Source organism: Sander vitreus, chromosome 17 (assembly GCF_031162955.1).
Source record: "Sander vitreus isolate 19-12246 chromosome 17, sanVit1, whole genome shotgun sequence".
Classification (NCBI taxonomy): Eukaryota; Metazoa; Chordata; class Actinopteri; order Perciformes; family Percidae; genus Sander; species Sander vitreus.
This window is the reverse complement of record NC_135871.1, coordinates 25490087-25513885: the sequence shown is the minus strand read 5'-3', so window position 1 is coordinate 25513885 and position 23799 is coordinate 25490087. Positions and strand designations below refer to the sequence as shown.

Here is a 23799-nt window from a genome sequence, read left to right as displayed (position 1 = left end):
TTTTTGTCCTTTAGGCCCATCTTTACTTATGTGTTTACAATGGATTCAAACGTTTTAATGGCAAACAAATCGTCCATAGAAACTTCCCAAACCACTTTCACAGCATAATCCACTTCTTCTTTATGCTCAGTTCAGTCCTTGTTTCAACAAAATATGGCTAAAGACACAGGTATGTGTGTGTGTATATATATATATATATATATATATATATATATATATATATATATATATATATATATATATATATATATATATATATATATATATATATATATATATATTCTTGGGTAGGGTCGGGCTTGATTTTTTTGGGCCCGATCTAAGCTTTACTCCCAAGCATGTGCGATTATCAACATAGTGACACGGAATGTGTTCCCAGTAATAGCCCAACGGTACGTTAGTCTGTTGAATCGTTTTAATGCCCCTCTATGACTTGACAATAAGCATCATCAAACGCTGTCAGTCGGCAGTGTTATTTTTGCACAGTGTTGCACTTTTTTACTGTAAGGTTAAAGGGAGAAGAGCTTGGATGTTAAACAAGAGCTTATTCATTATTTTACCTACTACTGTTAAAAAAAAAGCAAATGCAGGCTACTCTTTTTGCACTTGCTCTGTTTACGTACTTACTAAGTTTTTAGTTTTGTATTCCTCCCAGTGTTGGGAGTAACGGCGTTTAAGTATAACAACATTAGTAACGGCGTTATTTTTTCGGTAACGGAGTAATCTAATGAATTACTTTTCCCATCGTTGCAACGCCGTTATCGTTACTGAGTATGCGAGGTGTCAGGCTTTGGCTACACATCAGCTGCCTGGAGAGAGCAGGGGTGGGGATGATGACACCGTTGTAAATGCGATGATGATTGGCTGGGTGGGCGGATGCCCTTCTCACGCTGTCTCACTGCACGCTCTGACTACCACTAAACACAAGACAGCGACAATGGCGACGAGCCAGGGAAATTCAAAGGTAGCGTTCTCGAACTGGAAGTACCGGCACTACTTCTCTCTCATTGAAATTAAAGGCAAGAATGTTTATGTAACATGCACGCTATGCCCAGGAAAAAAGACTTTATCCACGTCTGCCTCAAGCAACTCAAATCTTATGAAGCACCTCACATCAACACATGCTAACACGACACTTGATTTTTTTCACACGATTTTTCTGTACATAGGCTAGTGTTTTTATTCTTCAATCAGTTAATATAAACATCTTTGACGTTAAAGATGTTATAGAACGTAATAGCGTTATAGAACATAAAAAACAACGTCACAGTTACTTTGCTGAGTAACTAATTACTTTTACAATGTGGTAACTGAGTTACTAACTCAATTACTTTTTGGGAGAAGTAATTTGTAACTGTAACTAATTACTTTTTTAAAGTAAGATGACCAACACTGATTCCTCCTGAAAGTGATGGCCTACATCTGGCTTCAGGTTGCACTACAAATTAATTAACAGTGCAGTGTTAAAGATTTGAACCTTATTGAAATTTGTTTTGTGTAAATTGTTAATAATTTAGCAATGGGAAAATAATCGCTAATTGAAAAATGAATCTTTAGATTAGTCGACTAATTGAAAAAATAATCGCTAGATTAATCGTTTAAAAAATAATCGTTTGGGACAGCCCTATAATCGATTATGGTCTGTCACTGCATCGACGCTGAATCATCTCCGTCCCATACGGACCAAAGTGCGGAGTGGGGACTGGTAGCTGGAGAGGTGCCAGTTCACCTCCTGGGCACTGCCAAGGTGCCCTTGAGCAAGGCACCGAACCCCCAACGTCTCGGGGCGCTCATCCATGTGCAGCCCCCTCACTCTGATGTCTCTCCATTAGTGTGTATATGTATAGGTCCTGAGCATGTGTGTGTATTTCTGTAATGTGTGTGCAACTGTACTAACTAAATGTGAATTTCCCCTTGTGGGATAAATAAAGGCATGTCTTCGTCTTCTAAAAAAAAGCTCATTCCTAACTGTGTTCATCACTTGGTTATGTTTTATCGCTGTGCTACTGAACTAAACTCTGTGTGTCTCTGTCTCTGTGTGTGTGTGTGTGTCTCTGTCTCTCTGTGTGTGTGTGTCTCTGTGTGTGTGTCTCTGTCTCTGTGCGTGTGTGTCTCTGTCTCTGTGCGTGTGTGTCTCTGTCTCTCTCTCTGTGTGTGTGTGTGTGTGTCTCTGTGTGTGTCTCTGTCTCTGTGTGTGTGTCTCTGTGCGTGTGTGTCTCTGTGTGTGTCTCTGTCTCTGTGTGTGTGTCTCTGTGTGTGTGTGTGTCTCTGTGTGTGTGTGTCTCTGTCTCTGTGCGTGTGTGTCTCTGTCTATTTGTGTGTGTGTGTGTGTGTGTGTGTGTGTTTGTTTTGCCATCATATCAAATGTGAAGTGGTTCCTTCCTCCTGCCTACAGGAAAGATAGGGCTGCCGCTATATCCTGACGCACCCTCCACTTCCAACCATGCAGGCAGATAGACATGCATTGCACACAGAGCCTTGTTTAACCACAAGCACATTTAAGCTGCCAAACTAATTTCTTTGATGAGCAAGCTTTATTTTCTAAGTCTGTTTTAAGTGCTCCATATTATCCTAAGAGCTAGAGATCGCAGGATGATTTCATTTTTGTAAAACCACCCATCTGTTCCCCTGAGCTTTTGACTAACCTTTCAATCGTGTCTTCCTTTTGATATCCATCTGATGGAACAGATTTGCTTTGTTTTGAACCAGTGCAACTCTGCAGTCTACACTTGCTCTGCTTCATTTGATCTTTTTGTGCGTAACTGCAGCCCAAAGTGTCTTTTTACGCATTTTTTTTTTTATACGTGTGACCATGAGCGCATGATTTTGTATTGAGCTGTGAGTGCTGACATAATGCTTTAGAGTGCTTAGCAGTACTGTGCCTGAGCTGATACATTGTAGACACAGACGAAGAACTGTATGCGGCTGTGATGCTATCTCCACTGCATAGCTAGAGTAGACAAGGTGTAACACCCTCACAAAATTACATTCAAGAAGCATTGAGCCGACTGTAGAAAATGTTGTCATTTAGTTGTAGTAATGACACTTAAAGGGATATTTCACCATTGGAAAGATGAATATATCTTTAAATTGGGTCTCTTATGAAGTAGAAATGTGATTTTTTTTTTTTAGAAATTGGTGGCTTCTAGGCCCGAGAAAAGCCAGAAAATGTTTTTGCCTCATGTGGATGAAAGACGCCAAATCCCAGAATCCACTTGCTTCGCCGCTCTAGCGTCTACTTCCAAGCCACGCCTACCGTAGACAGACAGTGAGACGGCCAACTGAACTGAAGTGTTTTATTGTCATTTCAACCATATACACGAAACAACGTTTCACCGTGGCTCAAGTGGTGTTACACATTTAAAATATATAAAAACGTCATTATATAAAAACGACATACGAAACAGGCTACATTTAGTGCACACACATTATAGGCTCCGTAAAGTTAAGCTAACACATATCATTAGCGCTTGGTGTGCTGTAAACACAGAGTATAAACTGGAACCGGAATGTAGAATGGTCGGCATTTAACAGTCACAAACTCCACCAGCAGTTAGTTGGATGCAAGCACCACATTTTCCAGTTCGTGTTAACACAGCCCACCTCCACTAGTCACCACGACAGAGCAGTAGGCCTGGTAGCTGGATAGTCCCGTACACTGTTGTTCAGCCATGTTTCCATAACCTCAAAAACACAGCAGTCTCTGAACTCGCGTTGGGAGTTCTGTTGAAGTTGGATGTAGTCCAGTTTGTTGTCTAATGAGTGGACACTTGCAAGCAGGATTGATGGAACAGGTGGCCGGCTAGCGTTAGCTTTCCACCTAGCTCGAACTCCTGCCGCTGTCGAGGTCCCTTTCCCCGGCTAGCGCCATCGGGCAACACCGCAGGCTGAGGTGCTGGTCTCCGTAGCAGGCGAAGCTCGCTTAGTGTGTCGAGTATTCCGTCTATATATATATATATATATATATATATATATATATATATATATATATATATATATATATATATATATAAAATAGTGTCCTTCATATTCTCCGATCTGTACCAATGTATCCCGGTGATACACGTGTGGTAGTTTGAATGCACATAATTGTTGTAAAAGTTTGCTGCTGAAAAGACTGCTGAAAAGATGGCTGACACTCGATTTACTTCAGCAAGCTTCGTGTAAAGACAGTCCAACCCCCTATGGGCGGGTTGAAAACATGCGGAACTAGCTGGCTGTAGTCCACAGACTCTGGGCAAAAATGCCTCCGATGACGCAAAAATCATCGTTTTATGTCATTGGAAGATTTTTTCCAGACCCACAATACAGAGAGGTCTCGTCTCAGGGGGACATGAGGGAGGGAAGCGCGGTCAATCGAAAATACTACCGTGTTTCTACTGATACAAAGCTTAATGCTAAATCGGTGAAGTATCCCTTTAAGGCAAAGAGTGGGGATATCATTAAGACAATTACATTCAAAGGAATATGCAGCACTAAAAACAAAAAAAATGTAAAAGATCTGCATGGAAGAGAGTCTGTAACTGGTTATCTATATGAACATCAAACATGTCCTCTTCAGTAACTGCAGGGTGATTCTTGCAACTGTTTTTTTTTTTTTTACCTGCTGTGATGCTAAAGTGTTTTTGAGGAAAACATTGAACACCTACATGCTCACTAATTGCAGGTTTCTCTGGATGAGAGCTACAGCTAAATGCCTTAAATGTAAATGTAGGAGGTTTATCTGGGTTTTGTGTCTATCTCAGAGGGCTGTCATCTCAACTCCTGCTGAGCTTACAGACCCACTTTCACTCGTATCTGCCCTCTATCTCTCCAGCCCACACACACACACACACACACACACACACACACACACACACACACACACACACACACACACTATCACAAGTAAGGGTTAATCACCTCAAGGCAGGGCAATAAACAGTTTGATATGCCCGGCTTGTGGAAGGTTACTGGTAAGCCGTCCACAAGCCGGGCATATCAAACTGTTTATTGCCCTGCCTTGAGGTGATTATCCCGTTTATTCTACTTCTTGCTTGCCAACATAATAAAACAATTCAAATACTTTAATAATTATGCTTTTTCTTATTCGTATTGCATGCTTATTAAATGTAAATTTAAATTAAATTAAAATTAAAATGTATACTCTGTTTGAGTTCATCTCCCTCAAAAAGTAGTCCCCTTTAGAACTACGGTGAATAACGTTAGCTCAGCTGTAGCTAATTAGTTTCTATAGCAACCACACAACTGACAACAACAAACGCACTGTCAGGCTATCCTTCTGGTGGTTCTTCCACTCGGTGAAAACCTTGATAGCAAAGGCAGTTGCCTTTTTTGTGTTTGATTCAAGGGCCCCGTCTTCAATTGTACGCAGCTCCTCGTCTGTCAGATCTCAGAAACGGGGACCCTGGGCCTTGTCTTTTTCTTTTGTCATTCCGTCGTCCTCGTCGCTCTTTAACCAGTCCTCAAATGTCTTCCCTACTCCAAATATATTAAAATTGACAATGAATTCGTCCATTTTTAAAACACTGTAATGTTTAGAACTACGGCGAATAACGTTAGCTCAACTGTAGCTAATGTTAATTAGTTTCTATAGCAACCACACAAGGCTGCATCTGATCACTAACGTTAGTTTAATAACGTAGTTGCTACATTGTATCTCGCTTGCGAAACTATGTATCGACTGACCCTCCAATAGATTTCCGACACATTTTAGAAACATTTTTAAACAAGGTTTATTTTTACAATGGACCTCATGTTTGAAATTTCTGTGATAGAAAAAAAATACAAGCGGCGTATTGATCTACTATTTGATGACGCTGTGCTCAGTCAGCGGGCAACCTGCCGGGTTAATGCCCTCCTCCCAGCCAATCAGAATCAAGCATTCTTAAACAAAGTAGAATAAATTCTTGTGTTCATCTTTAATCTTTTTTTTTTTTTTCTGAAAACATCTTTCTTGACCATTTTTTAATCATATTTGAGCTTTAGGCTAAAAAATTGTCTTTTTTTCCTCACCAATCTGCCTATATATATATATATATCTTATGCATTTTATGTATTTTATTTTTTTTACACACTGCATCATACAGAGGTAATCAGGGTATTCCTGTTTGATAAATGCAAGAGGAGCTTAAACTTGTCGTGGAAGAAAATTCTGAAATACAGAGACTTTTGTTTCTTTTACATCCAGTAAAATCCATCCAATAAAATTATGGAAAAACAGTCTGAGCCTTTCAGGCACTCAATCAACAGTGCAGAAAACTTACTACCAGATTATTATAAAGAACCATATGTATTGCTAAATGTTTAATAAACCCTCCATTAACTCTGTTCCTAATAATAGTGTAAACTAAAGGCCTTAATGTTAAAATACTGTATCTATATGAGTCAGAGCTGCTGAACACACATCATGATGAACACATACTTTAAATGTCTTTTTTCAGGGCTCTCTTTGGCCATCTTCATCACACTTGTTTTTTCTGTTGTGGCATTCCTCTCTGATGGCTCATTGATTCCTGTTAAACACAAAAAGAACATGTAGTCCTGAGGTGGAAGCTGAATGTGGGAAGAAGTCAGTTAGCCTGCAGACACATGGTTTACATTTTTCTCATTGTACAGCCGCGCTCACGGTACAAAGGGGAAAAAAAATAAGAGGGTGATATTTAGTGTGTGTCTTCATGCTCTCTGCTATGGCCTGTGTTGTTGGACAATAGCTTCTCTATGTGAAGCCTCTCCTCAAGGCTGAAATTGTTGCCTGTCATTCTCCCTCGCTTCTCTCTTTTCCTCTCACTCCTCTTTCTTTCCCTCTCTTTCTGTTTTCTTCTTTCTTCCCTCTTGTACTCTCTTTTCTGTGTTTTCTCTCTCTCTGTAACACAGTCTGTCATTCTTTTCCTAGAATGGCTGCTTTGCTGCTGTTCTGCAAGAGTATTTGACATAAGGACCCCTGTACACATAAAGCCAGCGTTGTGCTTGCTATGCTTAACACTGGAGTATGTACACATAAACCCATTGATGTTGTCACAGATGTAGAGGTTCAACATCACCTACCACATGTTGACGTCCATCCGTATTTGGTGCTATAAGGGGACTTTTTAGTTTTTCTCATTGCAGAATTGTGACCAAGATACTCAGGGGTCCGGGAGCCATAATGTTGAAGAATAAACATGTCAGTGCTCTCTGGTGCACAATTTATGTAATGGAGACACTGTTTCTAAATTACTTGAACCATATCTTTGGCATTTCTGTATTTCATTTTCTTCGTTACTTATAGTCTACCAATTTATCTGTAATGAGATAATATCGGGCCAGACAAATTATCGGTCAGGCTCACACAGAGCCTAACAGAAGGTTTGAGTTGGTCCGTGTAGGTTAATTTGCTCCTCTTCATTTCTCAATTGGAAGGTCAGAGGTCAGACTTAGTCTGGAGAGCTCAAGAGCATTGGGCAGATACTTGCCAAATTAGGCACTTCAACCTGAAATCATGGTTTGACCTATATACTAGCATTTGGGGTTTTTATGAAGCCACTTCATCCAGATAAGCCAGGGTCAGGTCCTGACAGCTTGGTTCAGGTCATGGCCAATGCCCGATCCGCTTAAAAAGGTCATCATCCGGTTTGTGCTGATCCAGGGCATCCCCATTAAAATCTAAATATCAGTATTAAAGATTAAATGTTACTAGTAAGTTATACTTTTAATATACTGTAGGAAATACACATTTAAGCTTCAGAGCGCGCGCGCACACACACACACACACACACACACACACACTCTTACAATATACACACACCAGGAGCGACAAAGAAGCAGGTCCAGACTTGCTAGCTAGTTGCTTTGGCAGTGTTTTGGATGAATTCTTAGACTGACTTTAATATAATATATAGCGTGTATAAAGGAAAACTTTTCACAGTGCCTAATTTGTCACAGTGTTACTATTACATCAAGTTTTGTCTGTGAGAAATGTCGACTAATGCTCTGTAAGAACATTGGACCTGAGTGCCTCTTAATATTTACAGTTCATTTCTTAAATCAATTATTATTATAAATTACCTATATGCTTGATCATAATGGATGCGCTGATATTAGCAGAGTGGACCATAACTGCTACACTGTATTGCGCTTTTGCACTGAGTACACCTTTAGGCTATATACTATGCAAAACAATGCACTTAAGACTTTAAGTAACTTTTTAGGCGACCCATGTCTCACTCACATCACACGTCTATATGCCAAAGATGTAGACCTTGAACCTTGACGAGCATCCTTATGCAGATATTCTGTTTTAACACCCTGACTATGTTTCTCTATTTAAGTTTAATGTAAAAGAGAGGTAAAATGTTGGGAGAGGTGACACAACAAACTATCTTTATAACATATAGGCTATGTTGTCTGTAGGAGGGAGTATTTCACTTGCATTTTGGACTTGTTTCTCCCTTTTCACTGCTATTACATTGAATTAATTTGTGACTGTCGGATTACGTGCGTGCGTGTGTGTAGTCCACAGAGACAAGTCGGGGTTTAGCGGTGTCTCATGATTTATTCATACCATGAGTGGCTGTGCAGGTGTGTGTATGTTTCATTGTTGGTGTTTGTGTGTGTGCGTACAGCAATAGGCTTATCAGGGTTTTAAAACTTTAGGCATTAAGATACAAGCTGATCAGTTGGACTGACGGTCTCACCATGTTATTGTATAGGTAGTTGGTAGATGTGTTGACACAGACGGGTGGATTGATGAATTAATACCTTTTGTCTTTTTTACTCATCTGTCTTTTCTCTCCTTCCTAACAGGCAACCAGACAAACTGGTGGTGGTTTGGACACGCAGGAGTCGGCGGAAATCCTCCAAGGTTTGTATTTGATGAGTTGCATTCTCAAATAAAAATAAATAAACAGTAAAACAAAGAAAGTTTCTCACTAGCAATTGCAAATATAATTCTCTGTTCTTTTGTCCCTCTGTACTGCAGGCCCACAGCTGGCAGCCTGGCATCAAAAATCCCTACAGAGGAGTGGTGGTGTGGCCTGTACCGGAGAACATAGAAATCACGGTCACTCTTTTTAAGGTAGGCTACAGCTGTTTAATTAGCACTGAGACAGCATGTTTAAGGTGGACTAGGGTTGTTAATAAGACATGAGGGTCTTTATGCCATTGAATAGCATACTTAGGCCTGTCACGATAACAAATTTTGCTGGACGATAAATTGTCCCAGAAATGATTGCGCACGTGATCGTGCGATTAATTGATTTATTGACTATCGCGACGGGCCTAAGCATACTCTCACCTTATTATATTGATTGTTAGATTCAGCAGGAATTGTTGACTTACTTTTAAGACGTTTGATTTAAATAAAATGGGCAACACCCATTTTTTTCTTTTTCTTTTTTTTTCTTTTTTCTTTTACTGCATGAGAGACATTTCTTATAAATAAGTATTAGATGAATGATATTAAGGGTGGTTTCACACCTATAATTTGGTGGACTCGGTGCGATTCGGGGGTGAAGTTGCAACATTGTTGCATTTTTCATTTGGTTTGGTTTGCTTTCACACTGCACTTTGTTAAACGCACCAAATGCTGTAAAACAAATGTTACCCGGTCGAAACGGTGGCTTGTTTATTGGACAGAATATCCGAGTGAAACGTCTTGGGTTTTCTGGTTCTGCTTTAGTGTTGCTAATATTTTAGAAGAAGGCGAACAATATGAGCAGCTGACAGACAGCGAGTGACGGAGAGAGAGATGATGATGTCACACAGACGACCAGCGATGTGTGCTCAGAACAGCTTATGGATCTAAAAGTTATCATCCCTTAACACTCCTGTTGTCCTAAAGGCCAAAATGTCTATATCAGAAATATGGGTTTCTTTTTAACCAAATTACCACAAAAAAGGATGGATTCCATACAACGGTCTTTGCAAATACAATTGATCACTTTCATTGAATTTCGGGTGAAAATTGAAATGGTTTCAAATCAGTATCCTGTCTAAACTCATCCACTCAACATACATTCCTCTGATCTTAACTATTAGGCAAAATAATTCATAATTTCTGCTTTTTTAACTCAAATTTTAGGTATAATTCTATATAAATGAGGTTTATTGACCATGAATTCCAAAAAGTAGTGTAAAACTAGTGGTACTAAGTTGGTGTTAGTGAAAACTAAAAAAAAAACGTCGGAAAAACCGATGAAAATGTCAAATGTCGAAAAAATGGTAAAAAAAAAAAAGTGTGTTAATCTTTTTGACCCAGGAGGACAACACAAGGGTTAAATCATATATAAGTCTGTAAATTGTGTGCAAGGATGAAATTGCAGGCTAGTTAATACTCTGTTTTTGGTTCACTTCCTGTATTTGGGTCGGATCACTTTCACACCTGAAGTGAACCAAACTCTAGTTCACTTGGAAGCGAACCGAGACCCCCGTTTTTAAGCGAACCAGCGTTCGTTTGTTTGATCTGCACCAGAGTTCGGATGAGTTTTCACACCAGCCAAAACGAACCGGACTATCTGACCAAACGCTCTAGGGTTCGTTTTAAACGGACCAAACGAGGTAGGTGTTTTGCACCCGGTGCTAATACAGCACCGGTGCCTTAACGACCGTTATCTACCAGACCAAATAGCAACGCGGATTTCGGGGCCTTATTTAGGTGCCACTTAAATGCCTGCACTTCTCTCTGATGCTCCGAAACGGACGTTAGAGGCAACTGAAACATCCCGCACGGGACGCTAGTTAACACTACACTTGACAGCAAGTAACGTTAGCCTACCGTTAGCTAGCAGCTGGAGTAAACACGGTTAAAATGCTGAAAGCTAAACGGTGCTAAAAGTGTGTCTGTATTTCACTGTAGAGGATTCCAACAACCGTCTGCTGCAGCCGTTGTCTGAAAAACAACACAGATATTGCGTTCACTTGAAACTCGCCTCGCCAGACTCGTGCTGCATTCAAAGTTATTGTAAAATACCCTTTTCCCATCCAGTGGTTGTTTTTGTCGTTTAACAGGAATTTACTGGTGAAATAAGTTATTGTTATTACATTTTTAATAAATTTGGCCTTAGCAATAAACAAGGTTTTTATATATATATCTATATATATATATATATATATATATATATCTTTCGGTTCAGGCACCGTTTTAAAAGTATCGTTTTAGCACCGGAAAGATGTGTTTTCCCTTTTAAATGTGTCATCTTTTTCAGCCCTTCTGAGTTTGCAGGTATGAAGTGCGTAGATTAGAATTTCTTTCTGAATGGAGTCTGCCAGGACTGTTGATGTTGGCAAGTTTTGATTTGTGCACAACATTTTTTACTTTTCACTGTCTGTTAAAGGTACGCATGGAAAAAATGTCTTTCATGTGCACTGGCTCCGTTTTCTAGGCCTAGGCTTGTCTAGCACTGCTGTAAGTGTCTCTCTATTCTGGGCCCACTTCCACTTCCTGTCCCAGAGGAAGTAATAAAGCTGTTTTTGTAATGAGAAACAAAGCAAAGCCACCAAAGGAACAATTCACCCACATCTGTTTGATTAAGCCACATATAACATTGTCTCTGCTATCTAAAGGCTTACCGTCTTTGTTCAAACTGTTTTATTCAACTACAGAAGCCAGCAAAAATCTAGCCTTTTTTTTTTTTTAAAGGGACACTCTACCAGTTTTACAAATGAAAGTCAGTTCACTCATCAAGAAGAGACCTAATGAACCTGTTAAAATAGCTGTATAATGTCCTTTGTGGCCCTGATGACATAATCAGGGTTCTAATACAAATTTATGACGGAAAGCCTGCACAAGAAACCAAGTGCATTGATTTTGAAATACATAGGCATTTACCAGACAGGGAGGGTCTAACGAAAATATACTGTTGGTTGTATTATGGTAAAGGTATAGGCTCCAGAGTTTTCAGAGCTTGAGCCATATTAGGGACTAAAAGTAAGGCTTGCAACAGTGAATTGCTAGAGTACCCCTTTTAATATAAAAAAATATTGCTTAAAGGTGCACTATGAGTTCCTGCATGATGTCACTTCTGTTGACGTTCCAAGTAAATACCAAACAAAACAGAGCAAGCTCGCCCCTCCCCCCATGTTTCCGTAACTGTCATGACTAACTGTCACTAACCCCCTCCCCCAACCATCTTGTCGGTGATTGGCTGGAGTGGTTTGTTGTATTTTGGTGCACAGCCTGTGCCCCTAGTGTTTGTTTGACATTTACGACCCCTGTGTTGTCTCCCGAGACCGGGCTTTTTCACAGTGTGTTCAGGGGGCAGGCAGCTAGGAGGAGATGCCTATGATTGCCTATGATTTGAGACAAAAATTAAATTGCGCTGAAACCATACAGGAACTCATAGTGCACCTTTTAATGCTGTTTTTAACCTGTGAAAGTCAACTCTTTTTCTCAAAAAAACAAAAAAAAATCTTAATTTCTGCACTGTGTCGACTGAAGGTTAAAGCAACAATGATTTAAAGGTGCTGTCGTACCCCTGACATTCTGCCTGTACCTCAGGGAGATGTACACCAGCAGCCAGCCTTAGCTGAACTTTGCAGATGGCATGAAATACGGAAATTAATATGTAACTTAACTGGGCAACGTTCTGACTGTAGACTGAATCAGTCATAACAGACACCATGTTCAGAAAGCAGAGGGGGCTGAATTTTTACACATACAGTATATGTTTACCAAACTAATTGAAGCTTTATATAGCCTTGTTAATTTTAGCACGTGACCAATGGCAATATGTTTTCAAAAAAGTTTGTCTACAGTTTGTTTACCAGCAGCACCAAAACACTGCAGACAACACCATGAACTGCGATGTCTGGTTCTGTTGGCTTTTAGAAGTAGTTTGTGCGTTAGTGAAAATAATGGAAGGATGAGGCCGCTGTGTATGTTTGTGTCCATGTGGGTGTTGTGTTTGACTGTTGTGCCAGACTGCAGGAATATTGATTTCCTGGGGTGTGTCACAGACAAAAAGGCCGTCAGTGCATGTGTTTACTTGTGTGTAGGTGTAGTAGAGGGGCTGCAACAAACGCTTATACTCAGAATTGGTTTTATTGATTAATCATTTTGTCTGTGAAAGGCAAAAAGTATTAATAACAGTATGAGCAATAGTAACAGCAAATGCCTATCTCATATTACCAGAGCCCAAAGTGATGTATTAGAATATCTCATTTTGATGGCTAACCTCAAGGTATTTGATTTCTGATAATGAGTCAGAGAAATGCATCAATTTTAAGAAGCTATATCTAGGAAATGTTTTGTATTTCTTTTAGGGCTGTCAAACGATTACAATTTTTTAATCGCAATTAATCGCTGAATTTCTATAGTTAATCGCGATTAATCGCATATTTTATCACATGATTAAAATTCTATTATTTTGCATTTCAGAACAGTTTTTAAGTACATATTAACAATCGAAAGCAGTTTTTACCAGTGTATCTTGATTGGGAATCGAATGAATGCAAAGAAAGCTACTTTATGAACTTGATTTGTAATTATTTATTTACTGTAAACAAAAGAAAAATGTGTGAATCTGTCATTATTGCACAATTCCTCCAAGTACCTAACTAAAAAACTAAAAATCCCTATCCTTACTAGAGTCAATATAGTGTTTAGTAACTCCTAAATAATGTTGATTACTCACTGATGTCCAGTGATCACCGGTTAATGAGACAGCGTTTGCAGCACCTTGCAGCAGTTCCAGTTGAGCTGCTTTCTCCGTGTCCGTAGGTGGTAGCTCAAGCTTGACGTGCTTCGGTGATATTTTAATTCAGCTTTACACAACGTGCATATGGCTTTCGACTTGTCTACGAGCCCTCCGGGAGTTTTGGAAAATAAAAAGCTCCATTCAGAGTTATTGCTGCTGTCTTTCTCCATCATGCCTGCAGCCTGCAGCAGCAGGATGTGTTAGGAGGAAATGGCAGCTTTATGATAAGTAACGGAGCTGCAAAGGGTCAAAATAGTAGCCTGTTAGGCACGACGCAAAGCGGAGTGAAGTGTAAAATAAATTAATAAATGCCGGCACGCAATTAATGCGATTTAAAAAAAAAGAAATGAAATTCCATCGCGTCGGCCCTTAATCGCATCGAAATTAACACGTTAACGCTGACAGCCCTAATTTTTTTTGTAATTGATTTGTCATTTTAGCTCTGCATTGACAAACAAACTATTTGATTGTTTTGAATTGTTGCATGTTTTACTGTGCATCTGTGTGTGCACTGGTTTATTGTGCATTGTTTTTGTGAATAAACATGTGCGTGAAAGGAGGGGGTTGGTTAGGTTAGATGTGCATGTCGTTGTGTGTCCAGCAGTGATTTGTGGTTGTGTGTGTGCTCCTGGAGGGCAATGAAGGCCACAGTAGGACAAGGCTGCCTGCTGTCTTGGTGCCTCCATTACTGTCTCCTCTCATCACCTCACAGCTAAACAGGCAGAAAGTAAGACAGAGACGCAAGTACAGTATATCAACAGAGAGGCAAACTGGACCAGACAGAGGGAGAGAGAAACATCTATAGTTTTGTATTTTTCTGTGTTCTCGTATCATGATTCCTGGATGTTTGGTGTTCTAGTGTTGTTTTTTTCTTTCGGTTCAGTTTGAAGTTCGCTTGCCCATTAACAGAAATCTACTTTACGATTAAAACACATGGTTAAGACACAAATACACAGGCATAAGGAATTTCAGATTGGCCCAGCATATACATAAATCTAGTTTTATCTAGGTTCAGCCAATATAATTGCATATACATAGACAGTCAGCGGTTGTCAGTAGCTCATTATGATGTATTTAAAAGTTACCTCATTAATTCAAAATATTCAACACGTTTGAGAAGAGGACAGACAGACAGACCAGGTCAGTGGGTGAATGGAGTGAGAATAGAGAGTGTTGGCAAAACAGAGAAGCTGTCACTCATAAACCGAGTTTTCTGTGTTGCAGCTTTTTGTGTTGTCTTGCGGTCTTCTGTTCAGTTATGACCAAAATGAAATCATCAGTTAATGAAATGAATTGCTTCAAGATTGAGTTGAGTGTTGCTAAAGACGGGTTGCGTGATGATTCATAATCATTTCTGAAGTGTAGTTTTGATGCTGTATCAAATGACCACACTTTGGCCTAATATACCATATATTGTGTACTCACGCATTTCTATTTACCTTGTCTTTCAGGACCCCCATGCAGAGGAGTTTGAAGACAAAGAGTGGACGTTTGTCATTGAAAATGTGAGTACTATCTTTTTTCTTTAACGTTATGGGGGGAGAGGGTACCGTATGATTGGGTACCTTGCTGAAAGGCACCTGGATTGTCATTTACAATGACTGGTGATGACAAATAGTACAACAAGACAAACACATAATTCCTCATTTGCTGCTATTTATCTTAAATCCTCTTTGCATTACAAATGCAGGTTCTGCCCTCATGTGGTCAGGCTATGTTATTACCTGCTTCTCAGCTCAGATTAAACCAGCTGACTGGATCTGACTTGCATCACGTTGGGGGGGTGGGTGTGTGTGTGTGTGTGTGTGTGTGTGTGTGTGTGTGTGTGTGTGTGTGGCCTGCATTTGTGAAGTGTCATTTACAGGCCACATCCTGAGGCCGCAAACTTCACGTGTGCTTGTGTAATATCAAGTTGTAACTTAACTACCAATAAGGGTTAGCAGCAGTTATGTATGCATTTTTTCCTAATTTATTAATTTGTTCAACTGTCGTTTTCTTACCCTTTTCTTGTTTTTTTTTTTTCATAAGGAAAGAATGACTAACGCATGATTGTCCATGCCATCCAGTATAACATGAAAACTAGGAATCACGGTGAACAACCAAACACAGGAAAAGTGGAAAAGTGAGAGTAATTCATAGAGCAATTTTTGGAAAGTGGGAGGGATGGTTTGAGGGAAGAGGGAGGGGAATAGAGGAAAAGAGAGAGAGGAAAGGGAAGACTATTTCAACATGTACCAATGGCCAGGAAACTGGATACTTTTCACTGTTCACAAGTGATTGCTGTGTTTTATACATCCGCTGGAGCCTGTTCTGTGAAATGGTGTGCCTAAGCAATGCAGACATGTTGGACAAATTAGGCCTTTGTACCTTGGCCTTACTTGTTTTAGCCTTTAGTAGAAATACTGTAGATACTCAAAAACCTATGGCTAATGGTTTTTGTGATGTGCTGTCTCTTAAAACAGTATTATCAGTATTACAATCATTTTGTAGTCTGTGACACTGGAGAAAAAAACGTAACGGCACATCTCAGTTTCATTCTACTAATTGTCATAGTAATAAAAATTCTCTTTTTTTTTTTGCTCTTGTGATTCTGCGAGATCAGAGGGCAAGACTTGCTACAGAGCAGTGCCTTTCGATCTGGTAGGGATTTATTTTCAACAGGCTGGGTCCATGCTGTCACAGGCGCTTGTCACAGGTCCTGTAGTTGAAGGAGGAGCCACCCTGCTGGATGTACAATGACACACCTCATAGGAACAGCCTGGTGTCCCTTTCAGTGCAAGTTCTTGAAGTGTTGAAGTGTCACTGTCTGGTGCTCACATTTGTTGGTGTTGGTCAAGGTTTTGCAGAAGCCCAGTTTAAGAGATCACTAATGAAGTCTTTAGCATGTTTTGCCGTTTTTCCATTACATGGTACCTGCTCGACTCGACACACTGTGCGTCCGTTTTCCATTGCAGATTTTAGTACCGCCTCAGCGTGACTGGTCGTCTTATATGCCGGCTCGAAACACACACACACACACACACACACCAGCGCACAAGTATAAACATCAGGCCACTTGAGCTTGTTTTACAGTTCTGTGGAGGCTCCACGCAGAGCTTTCGCCGTAGCCTATGTAAGTGGCCTGATGTTTATACTTGCGCGTCGAGCCGGCATGCGTGTGTGTACGTAGGCTACGGCGAAAGCTCTGCCTGGAGCCTCCGTAGAACTCTAAAACAAGCGGCGCCGCAGTAAACTGCCGTGACCTAACACGACACACACACAGAACGTCTAAGATGTGTTGTTGTTGCCACAGCCAGAAGACGCATTTTGTTTAAAATTAAGCTGAAGGCAGCAAAAAAAAAAAACCACAGCTGGCTGAACTATTTAAAAATGGCGGGTTTGTTCAGGACACCCCTGTCTGTCGCTTTCACGTCACCTTTTGGTATCGGCTCAGCTTGCTTGGAACCTCGACGGAGGTGGTACTAAAAAAAGTACCTGTTAGCAGGTACCAGGTACTTTTTTTCGTAACGGAAAACCAAAAAAGGCGAGTAAAGTCAAGGCGAGTCGAGCAGGTACCATGTAATGGAAAAGCGCCATTTGTCGCATGTTATGCCAGTTTCATGTTTCCGAGAAAACTACAGGAATAGTAGCAATTGAAGAATGTCAGGTCCCACCTGACTTTGTTTTTGCTGGCATGGAAGCTTTTTACAGTGTTTATAGCTGTCTTGCGTGTTTTAGTAACAGATTTTCTGCATTTTAAGGAAACGTCACGTCAAACACACTGGCAGAAATGAATCTTTTCACACTTCTGAGAGTGACTAAGATGAACAAATCATTATTTAATGATGCCAACTTCCAAATGCTCTGATGTGTAAACTTTTTGACTCCTGAGAGAGGGGTGCGTCACAAGTGATCGATCAGGATAGACCCCCGATACTCCTCAACTCTCTCTCTCTCTTTTTTTTTTTTTAAGAATGTGGGAGAGCTCACTGCCACTGTCACTTTCTGTACATGTCAAGCTCAAAGGAACGTCAGCAGAAAATGCTCTACCTTTCTCTCTTTGATAGAAAGCTGAGAAGACAAGCAGGTCAGCTGGTGTTCTCTGGCCAGAGCGTGGGAGAAAGCAAAAAGAGAGCAAGAAAGGAAGAGAAAAAGACAAGTTTGTGTGTTTGCCTGTGTCTCTGCATACCTGACTAATGACAGAAAGATCAAAGCCACACCAGCCCTTTGACAGCAGGAATGGAGAGCACAGAGGAGGGAGGGAGGGAGGGAGGAGAGGGAGAAGGCAACCTTATACTCTCACACACTCAGATGTAGAGGGAGGGCAATGTTAAAATGATGGCAAAAGCAAAACTGAGAGAGAGAGACTAATGGTGGGATTTAAGGTTAAAGGTATTATGTGTTTGTTTATTTTAGAAAATACTGTTTAGGGGGGTTAGGGTGTTAGGGCACTTGGAGAGCGCAGACCTCCCAACACTCAAGTGTTTTAGTGCATCTCACAATTTTAATGTTCCGACTTGAGGGGTTGTTCACGTGAGTTTTTCCAGTCAGGAACTACATTTTTAGATTATTTCAAATACCACATGAAAGCAGCACAAATGCTCTATCTCACAATGTAAACGAAAGTGAAAAATAATTACTGTAGTGTAGATGTCTACACTGTGCTTGGTTTGGGAGTTTTTTTCCCCCTCTTTTTAATTGTTTAAACAATTTTATTCATTTAAATTAAAAAACTATTTGTCCCCCCCAAAATTTACTAAGGGAAGATGGCAGCTTTTAAAACACAAAGGCCAATTAGACTATTTTTCCTTAACACATTATACTAAAAGATTACCTGTAGCTTCATCCACGTGGACTAAATTAATCTGAGTTCTGATACTACTATATTGTGTTGTTTTGTCCTGGTTTTTAATGTTGCATTTCTATTCTACTTTAAGGACATCTTCCCAGAAAGTACACCTGCATTTACACCGGCTTTCATACAAGGGCCACAAAACTCTTGAGATATTTGTTGTTCTTGTGTTACTGATTGGTGCGCTGCTGTGACTTACACCTGGTGATTCACTGAGTACTATAGCTGTTCCTTTTAGTGTGAGACAGAGACAGACAATGTCTTATACAGTACATATTTCCAGGTGTGATGTATAACAGTAAAGCTACTATTCTTATTCTATTATTTACTAAACTTCATAAGTAATGTTTTGGGCATGACTCATTTCATGCATGCAACTTGCAGAAAGCCTCAACCAAGTCCAGTGTACCTTTCAGTTTATAAGATGTATAATTATAATTGAATTGTGCTGCTGGTTCCTAGTTTTTTATTATTTATTTATTATTATTGATTATTTTTTGGGCATTTCCGCCTTTTATGATAGGAAAGCAATGAAAGGGGGAGAGAGAGGGGGGAAGACATACAGGAAATCGTTCCAGGTCAGACTCGAACCCTGGACCTTCTGCGTCAAGGCATGAACCTCTATATATGTGCGCCCGCTCTACCGGCTGACCTATCCTGGCCACCTGGTTCCTGGTTAACAATTAACAGAGCACATGAGCATGAAATTAAGGAACTATATAAATTGACCACAAGAGGGCAGTCTACCCTAAGATCTGTAAAAGCCTTTTTCAAGCATTCACAGATAAAACTGTTGGATAACTTGAGTGGTTGTTTATGTATGTGTGTCATTGGGAAAGGTATCTTTGTGTAGCTGGATGTGCCGGTATGTCTGTGTTGACAGTATCCAAACATACTAGATGTCTGATCATATTTTCTTCTGACTTTGCATGTGTATGCTTGAGTGTATAGACAGCTCAGATCCCCCTGCTCACACACCACCCCCACCTTTCAGGTATCTAAGCTAATATAAAGTCAGGAGGGATGAATGAATGCGGTACTGAGTGCTGCTCCGTGCAGGAGAAACAGAAGAAGAGGAGAGGTGAGTTCTCCTGACCCCTCATCAGACAGCGGAGGAAAAAGGGGAAGAATACGCCATTGTGCCCGAGCGCCGGAGATGATGAAATTCAAGATCCCCGCGCTGTGGCTTCGTCTTAATCTGGGGGCCCAACCTCGCACTAGGCTAATCCCTCCCCGTCGAATTACTGGCCCTGGTTTGATTGTATTTTGTCATTGAAAATGGCAGTGTCAAACACTACCTTTTTCTCTCCTCTATTTGTTCGTCTGCCAAGGCGAATCGCATAATCAAAAGCTGGAGAGAGTAGAGAAGAGAAAGCGATGGAGAGAGAGAGGTGGCAGGCTGAAAATGGCTGCACAGTAGTATCTCTAAATTGCATGCTACCCTTGCCTTTCACCCTTATTCAAATAGGCGCGTATTATCAAAAAGGTGGGCAAATTGAGAGTCAAAAGATTGGACGGCTATATTTGAAGGCATTGTACTGACTGTGTGTGTATGTGCATGGGGGGTTACTGTGTGTATGTATGTCTGTGTATTCTCTGCGTTTGCATATCAGCCAAAGCTGGAGATGGTAGACCAACTTCCCTCATCTTCAAAGCATTGTGGGAGGATTTAAATACCCCCCACTCCACACACACACACACACACACACACACACACACACACACACACACACACACACACACACACACACACGCGGCTGTGGTATTTAAAGTGAGAAGCTATCATGTCTGAATACATTGAATATACAGTGATACACACTTCAAGGCCCACTCTCTGCTATTCCCATCTCTCTCCCAAGTCACACTTCACCTTTTTTCGCTCACATTACATCAATGTCACTCAGAAAAGAAGGAATTTCCAAATCTATGGCTGCTCTGCCAAATCAGCGCTTACACTGTTTGACAGCCTGTCTGCTGCATGTTTCCACATTTTAAATATTGGTTTTGAAATTGCCACTTTAAGGATTCGTGGCTTTTAATTTTTCTTTTAAAACTTTAAACCTACACATTCATTGCATAAAGGATGACTGTGTTTTTATGCTGCATAAAGGGAAAAACATTTTCCACAAATACTGGCGAATACTTCTCTTTTCTAGAACGTTTAAGTTTTAATGTAATGTTTTGACAGCCAAAGGAAGGGTGTGTGGAAAACTGTCCGTTTCAATACAGCATGTACAGAACAACGATTGACTTTCATTTTTTATCGTGGTTTATGGAAATGTTTCTGTCACCCCTTCGGCCATGTTGTTACTGCTTTCTTTCCCCGTCTCTATCTCTATTCCTCTGTCTCTTTCTCCCTTTCAGTCCTCCCTTCGAGGTGATGTCCTGTCTATTGTGGACAACATCCAACTCCATTAAGGCCATTTCCACGCCACATTTCTCCCACTTACGCACACTCATACAGTCACATACTGTCACATAGCCATCTCACTGCACACACAGTGAAAAACCATGACACCCATCCACTCTCTCATACACACAGGCCAACCTACCTCCACCTCTCTCTGTATTGTACCCACAGCCATGGTGTACCCCCCTCCCCTCTCTCTGTCTGGAACACATTACGTAGGCCACTGGCTTGTGAGCACTGACTGGGCCTCGGGGAAGAAAAACACAATTATTTTAGCCCTTGGCTATTCACGCAAAGGTGACAAAAGCTGGTATGAAGTATGAAATCCCAAAAGTTTCTCCCGTGCCGAGGCTGACAAATTGGGATTAATTTGCACTCGTGTGCACGCATGTGTCTCCAAAGTTTTCACCTTTACTCATTTCCCATTTCTTAAATAGTTTGGAGAACTCAAAAGGCCTAATTTATTGTGTTAGAAAGAAGAGCGTGTGTGTTCACTCGTGTTGATTGTGTATGCTCACAGTGTGCATTTTTAATAATATATGCTTTTTAGTTAAAAGCTGGAAGGATGTAAATTAGTGTGTGTGTGTGTGTGTCACAGGAGGAAGGCGGGGGGGATTCTTAGTATGGGATCACACATTCACACATGCTTTCCAAATTAATTTAATCTAATTAATCGCCCTGAAGAGAGGCAACAGATGCTGGTGATTACCCCCCATGCCTGGACCCCTCCTTACACGGGCATATACACACAACCACAAACACACAGTATGATCGCACTAGAGGCGCACACACATAACTATTACAACTCTAAATGCAGCCATTTTCTGCCACTAAATACAGCTAAAATGTATTATTTTTGTTCATTGAAGCACATACTGTATTATGGGTTGAATAAGAAAATGAAGACACACATTATTTAGAGCAAATTACTCTACAGAATTAAGCATCCAGCAAAAATGTGTTAGTGTCTGGTGAGAAACTGCACCTGTGTCTGGAGAACTATGTATCTGGTTGTGTGGTGTGTCCAGTCAGTTATGCTTTAGGTGTGTGTGTGTGTGTGTGTGTGTGTGTGTGTGTGTGTGTGTTAGGTGGCTGTGGAGGCCGGGTGGTCCCTCCTGTCGCCCTAATAGGCTTACTGGCCCCCTAATCCACACCACCCCATCACATGGCTGTCTGCTGACTAACTGCTACCACCACCATGAGGTGTGTGTGTGTGTGTGTGTGTGTGTGTGTGTGTGTGTGTGTGTGTGTGACTACATCTCTGTGCAGGTGTCTTATTTGTGTGTGACCGTATCTGTGTCTGAGCATGTGTGGGGTGGTGTCCATTTGAGAGACTGTGTATTTGTATTCTTTATGTGGTGTGTGAGCATAAGCATTTGTAAAATAAACACAATCGATTAGACAATAATCCATTTTAAAATAAATATCTTTGGGATTTGGACTATTGGCCAGACAAAAAAAAAACGAATGACCTGAACTTGTGTTGGGGCATTTGAATTATTTACTTATATTTTATAGATTAAAAAGATGAATTGGCTAAATGAAAAATTAATCAACATATCAATATTGCCCTTTTTCGCAGCTGTACCTTGTATTTGTTTCTTTTAGCACACTGCTCTGTACAGCTTTTGGCACACAAGTGCTTGTGGGCACGTGTGTGTGTGTGTGTATGTATATATATATGTATATGTGTGCGCGCATTTGTTTGTTAATTAACTGATTAATCTGTTGCCCCTGATGATGTGGGGCTTTGCTTCTGTGCTTACGTCATCTTTTTCATTATGTGTGTGTGGGACTTTGGATTTAGTTTCTCTTTGTATTGTTCTGTCTGCTTAACTGTTTTATCTTTGCTCTGTTTATTCTAATGTCTCTCGTCCTTGTGTTCTTGTATGCCCCCTGCATGCTAATGTTGGTGTGAGAGACATATGTTTGCATTATGTGTGTGCCACGTGCATACAGTCTGTGTGTATGTCCTTACGTTTGCATGTGTGACTTTGTATTTGTGAGCGTGTGTGTCTTGTCCCACTGGTCCAGGTTGTGACCTCTGCTTTCATCTCCGTAGTCTGAGGCTCATGCAGCCCGCTGCGCTCCGCTCCCAGCCAACAACGCAGCAGATGTCACCAGACGCTGCCGAAAACACACACAGTCATACGTACACTGTCTCATACACACAGTGTCTCTCTTTCATATACACACAGGCACATACACAGGCTCATGGCGTGTGTTCACATACAGCATATATAATATATATTATCTCACACACAGACACACTTGTTCCCTGTCACACACAGACGTATATAGTAGATACATTTCTAGCCCATACACACACATGCAGAGTCTAAACCAGTCCACATTTCTTTTGCCTCATACAGTGTGATGTTTGACCTCAAAATAAACATCAAAACGCAAGAATCACCTGGGAAACATCCGCACAAGCCACATTTGTGGCCTTCACATGATAGACCTAACAACCTAAGTTGGTGTGTGTGTGTGTGTTTTATTTATTTTTTTAAAGATAATGTTTTGGGCATTTTTAGGCCTTTATTGACAGGACAGCTGAAGAAAAGAAAGGGGAGAGAGAGGGGGAATGACATGCAGCAAAGGGCAGCAGGTCTGAGTCGAACCCGGGCCCGCTGCGTCAAGGAGTAAACCTCTACAGTCATGTGAAAAAATTAGGACACCCATGCTAAAGTTGACTAAAAAATGATTAAAAAAAATCATCTTTTGGAAATTGATCTTAATGCCTTAATTAAAACAATGAGGAAAAATCCAACCTTTAAGGACACCAATTTTCTTTGTGAATGAATAATGTATCGTAAATAAATAAATGTTCTTCCTTAAAATACAGGGGGCATAAGTAAGTACACCCCTATGTTAAATTCCCA

The 23799-nt window shown here is 40.6% G+C and overlaps 1 protein-coding gene across 9 annotated transcripts in view; it reads left to right on the top strand.

Moving 5' to 3' along the window:
* ehbp1 (EH domain binding protein 1) overlaps positions 1–23799 on the top strand; it is a 152868-nt gene that overhangs the window by 11742 nt on the left and 117327 nt on the right. For 8 of the 9 annotated variants that reach the window (XM_078272660.1, XM_078272656.1, XM_078272653.1 and 5 more), the window contains exons 3-5: positions 8785–8842; positions 8960–9055; positions 15125–15178. In XM_078272660.1, the coding sequence (XP_078128786.1) occupies positions 8785–8842; positions 8960–9055; positions 15125–15178 (208 nt within the window). Of the gene's footprint in view, positions 1–8784; positions 8843–8959; positions 9056–15124; positions 15179–19775; positions 19786–23799 lie in introns of those variants that run through there. The other variant, XM_078272659.1, reaches the window with a different exon arrangement.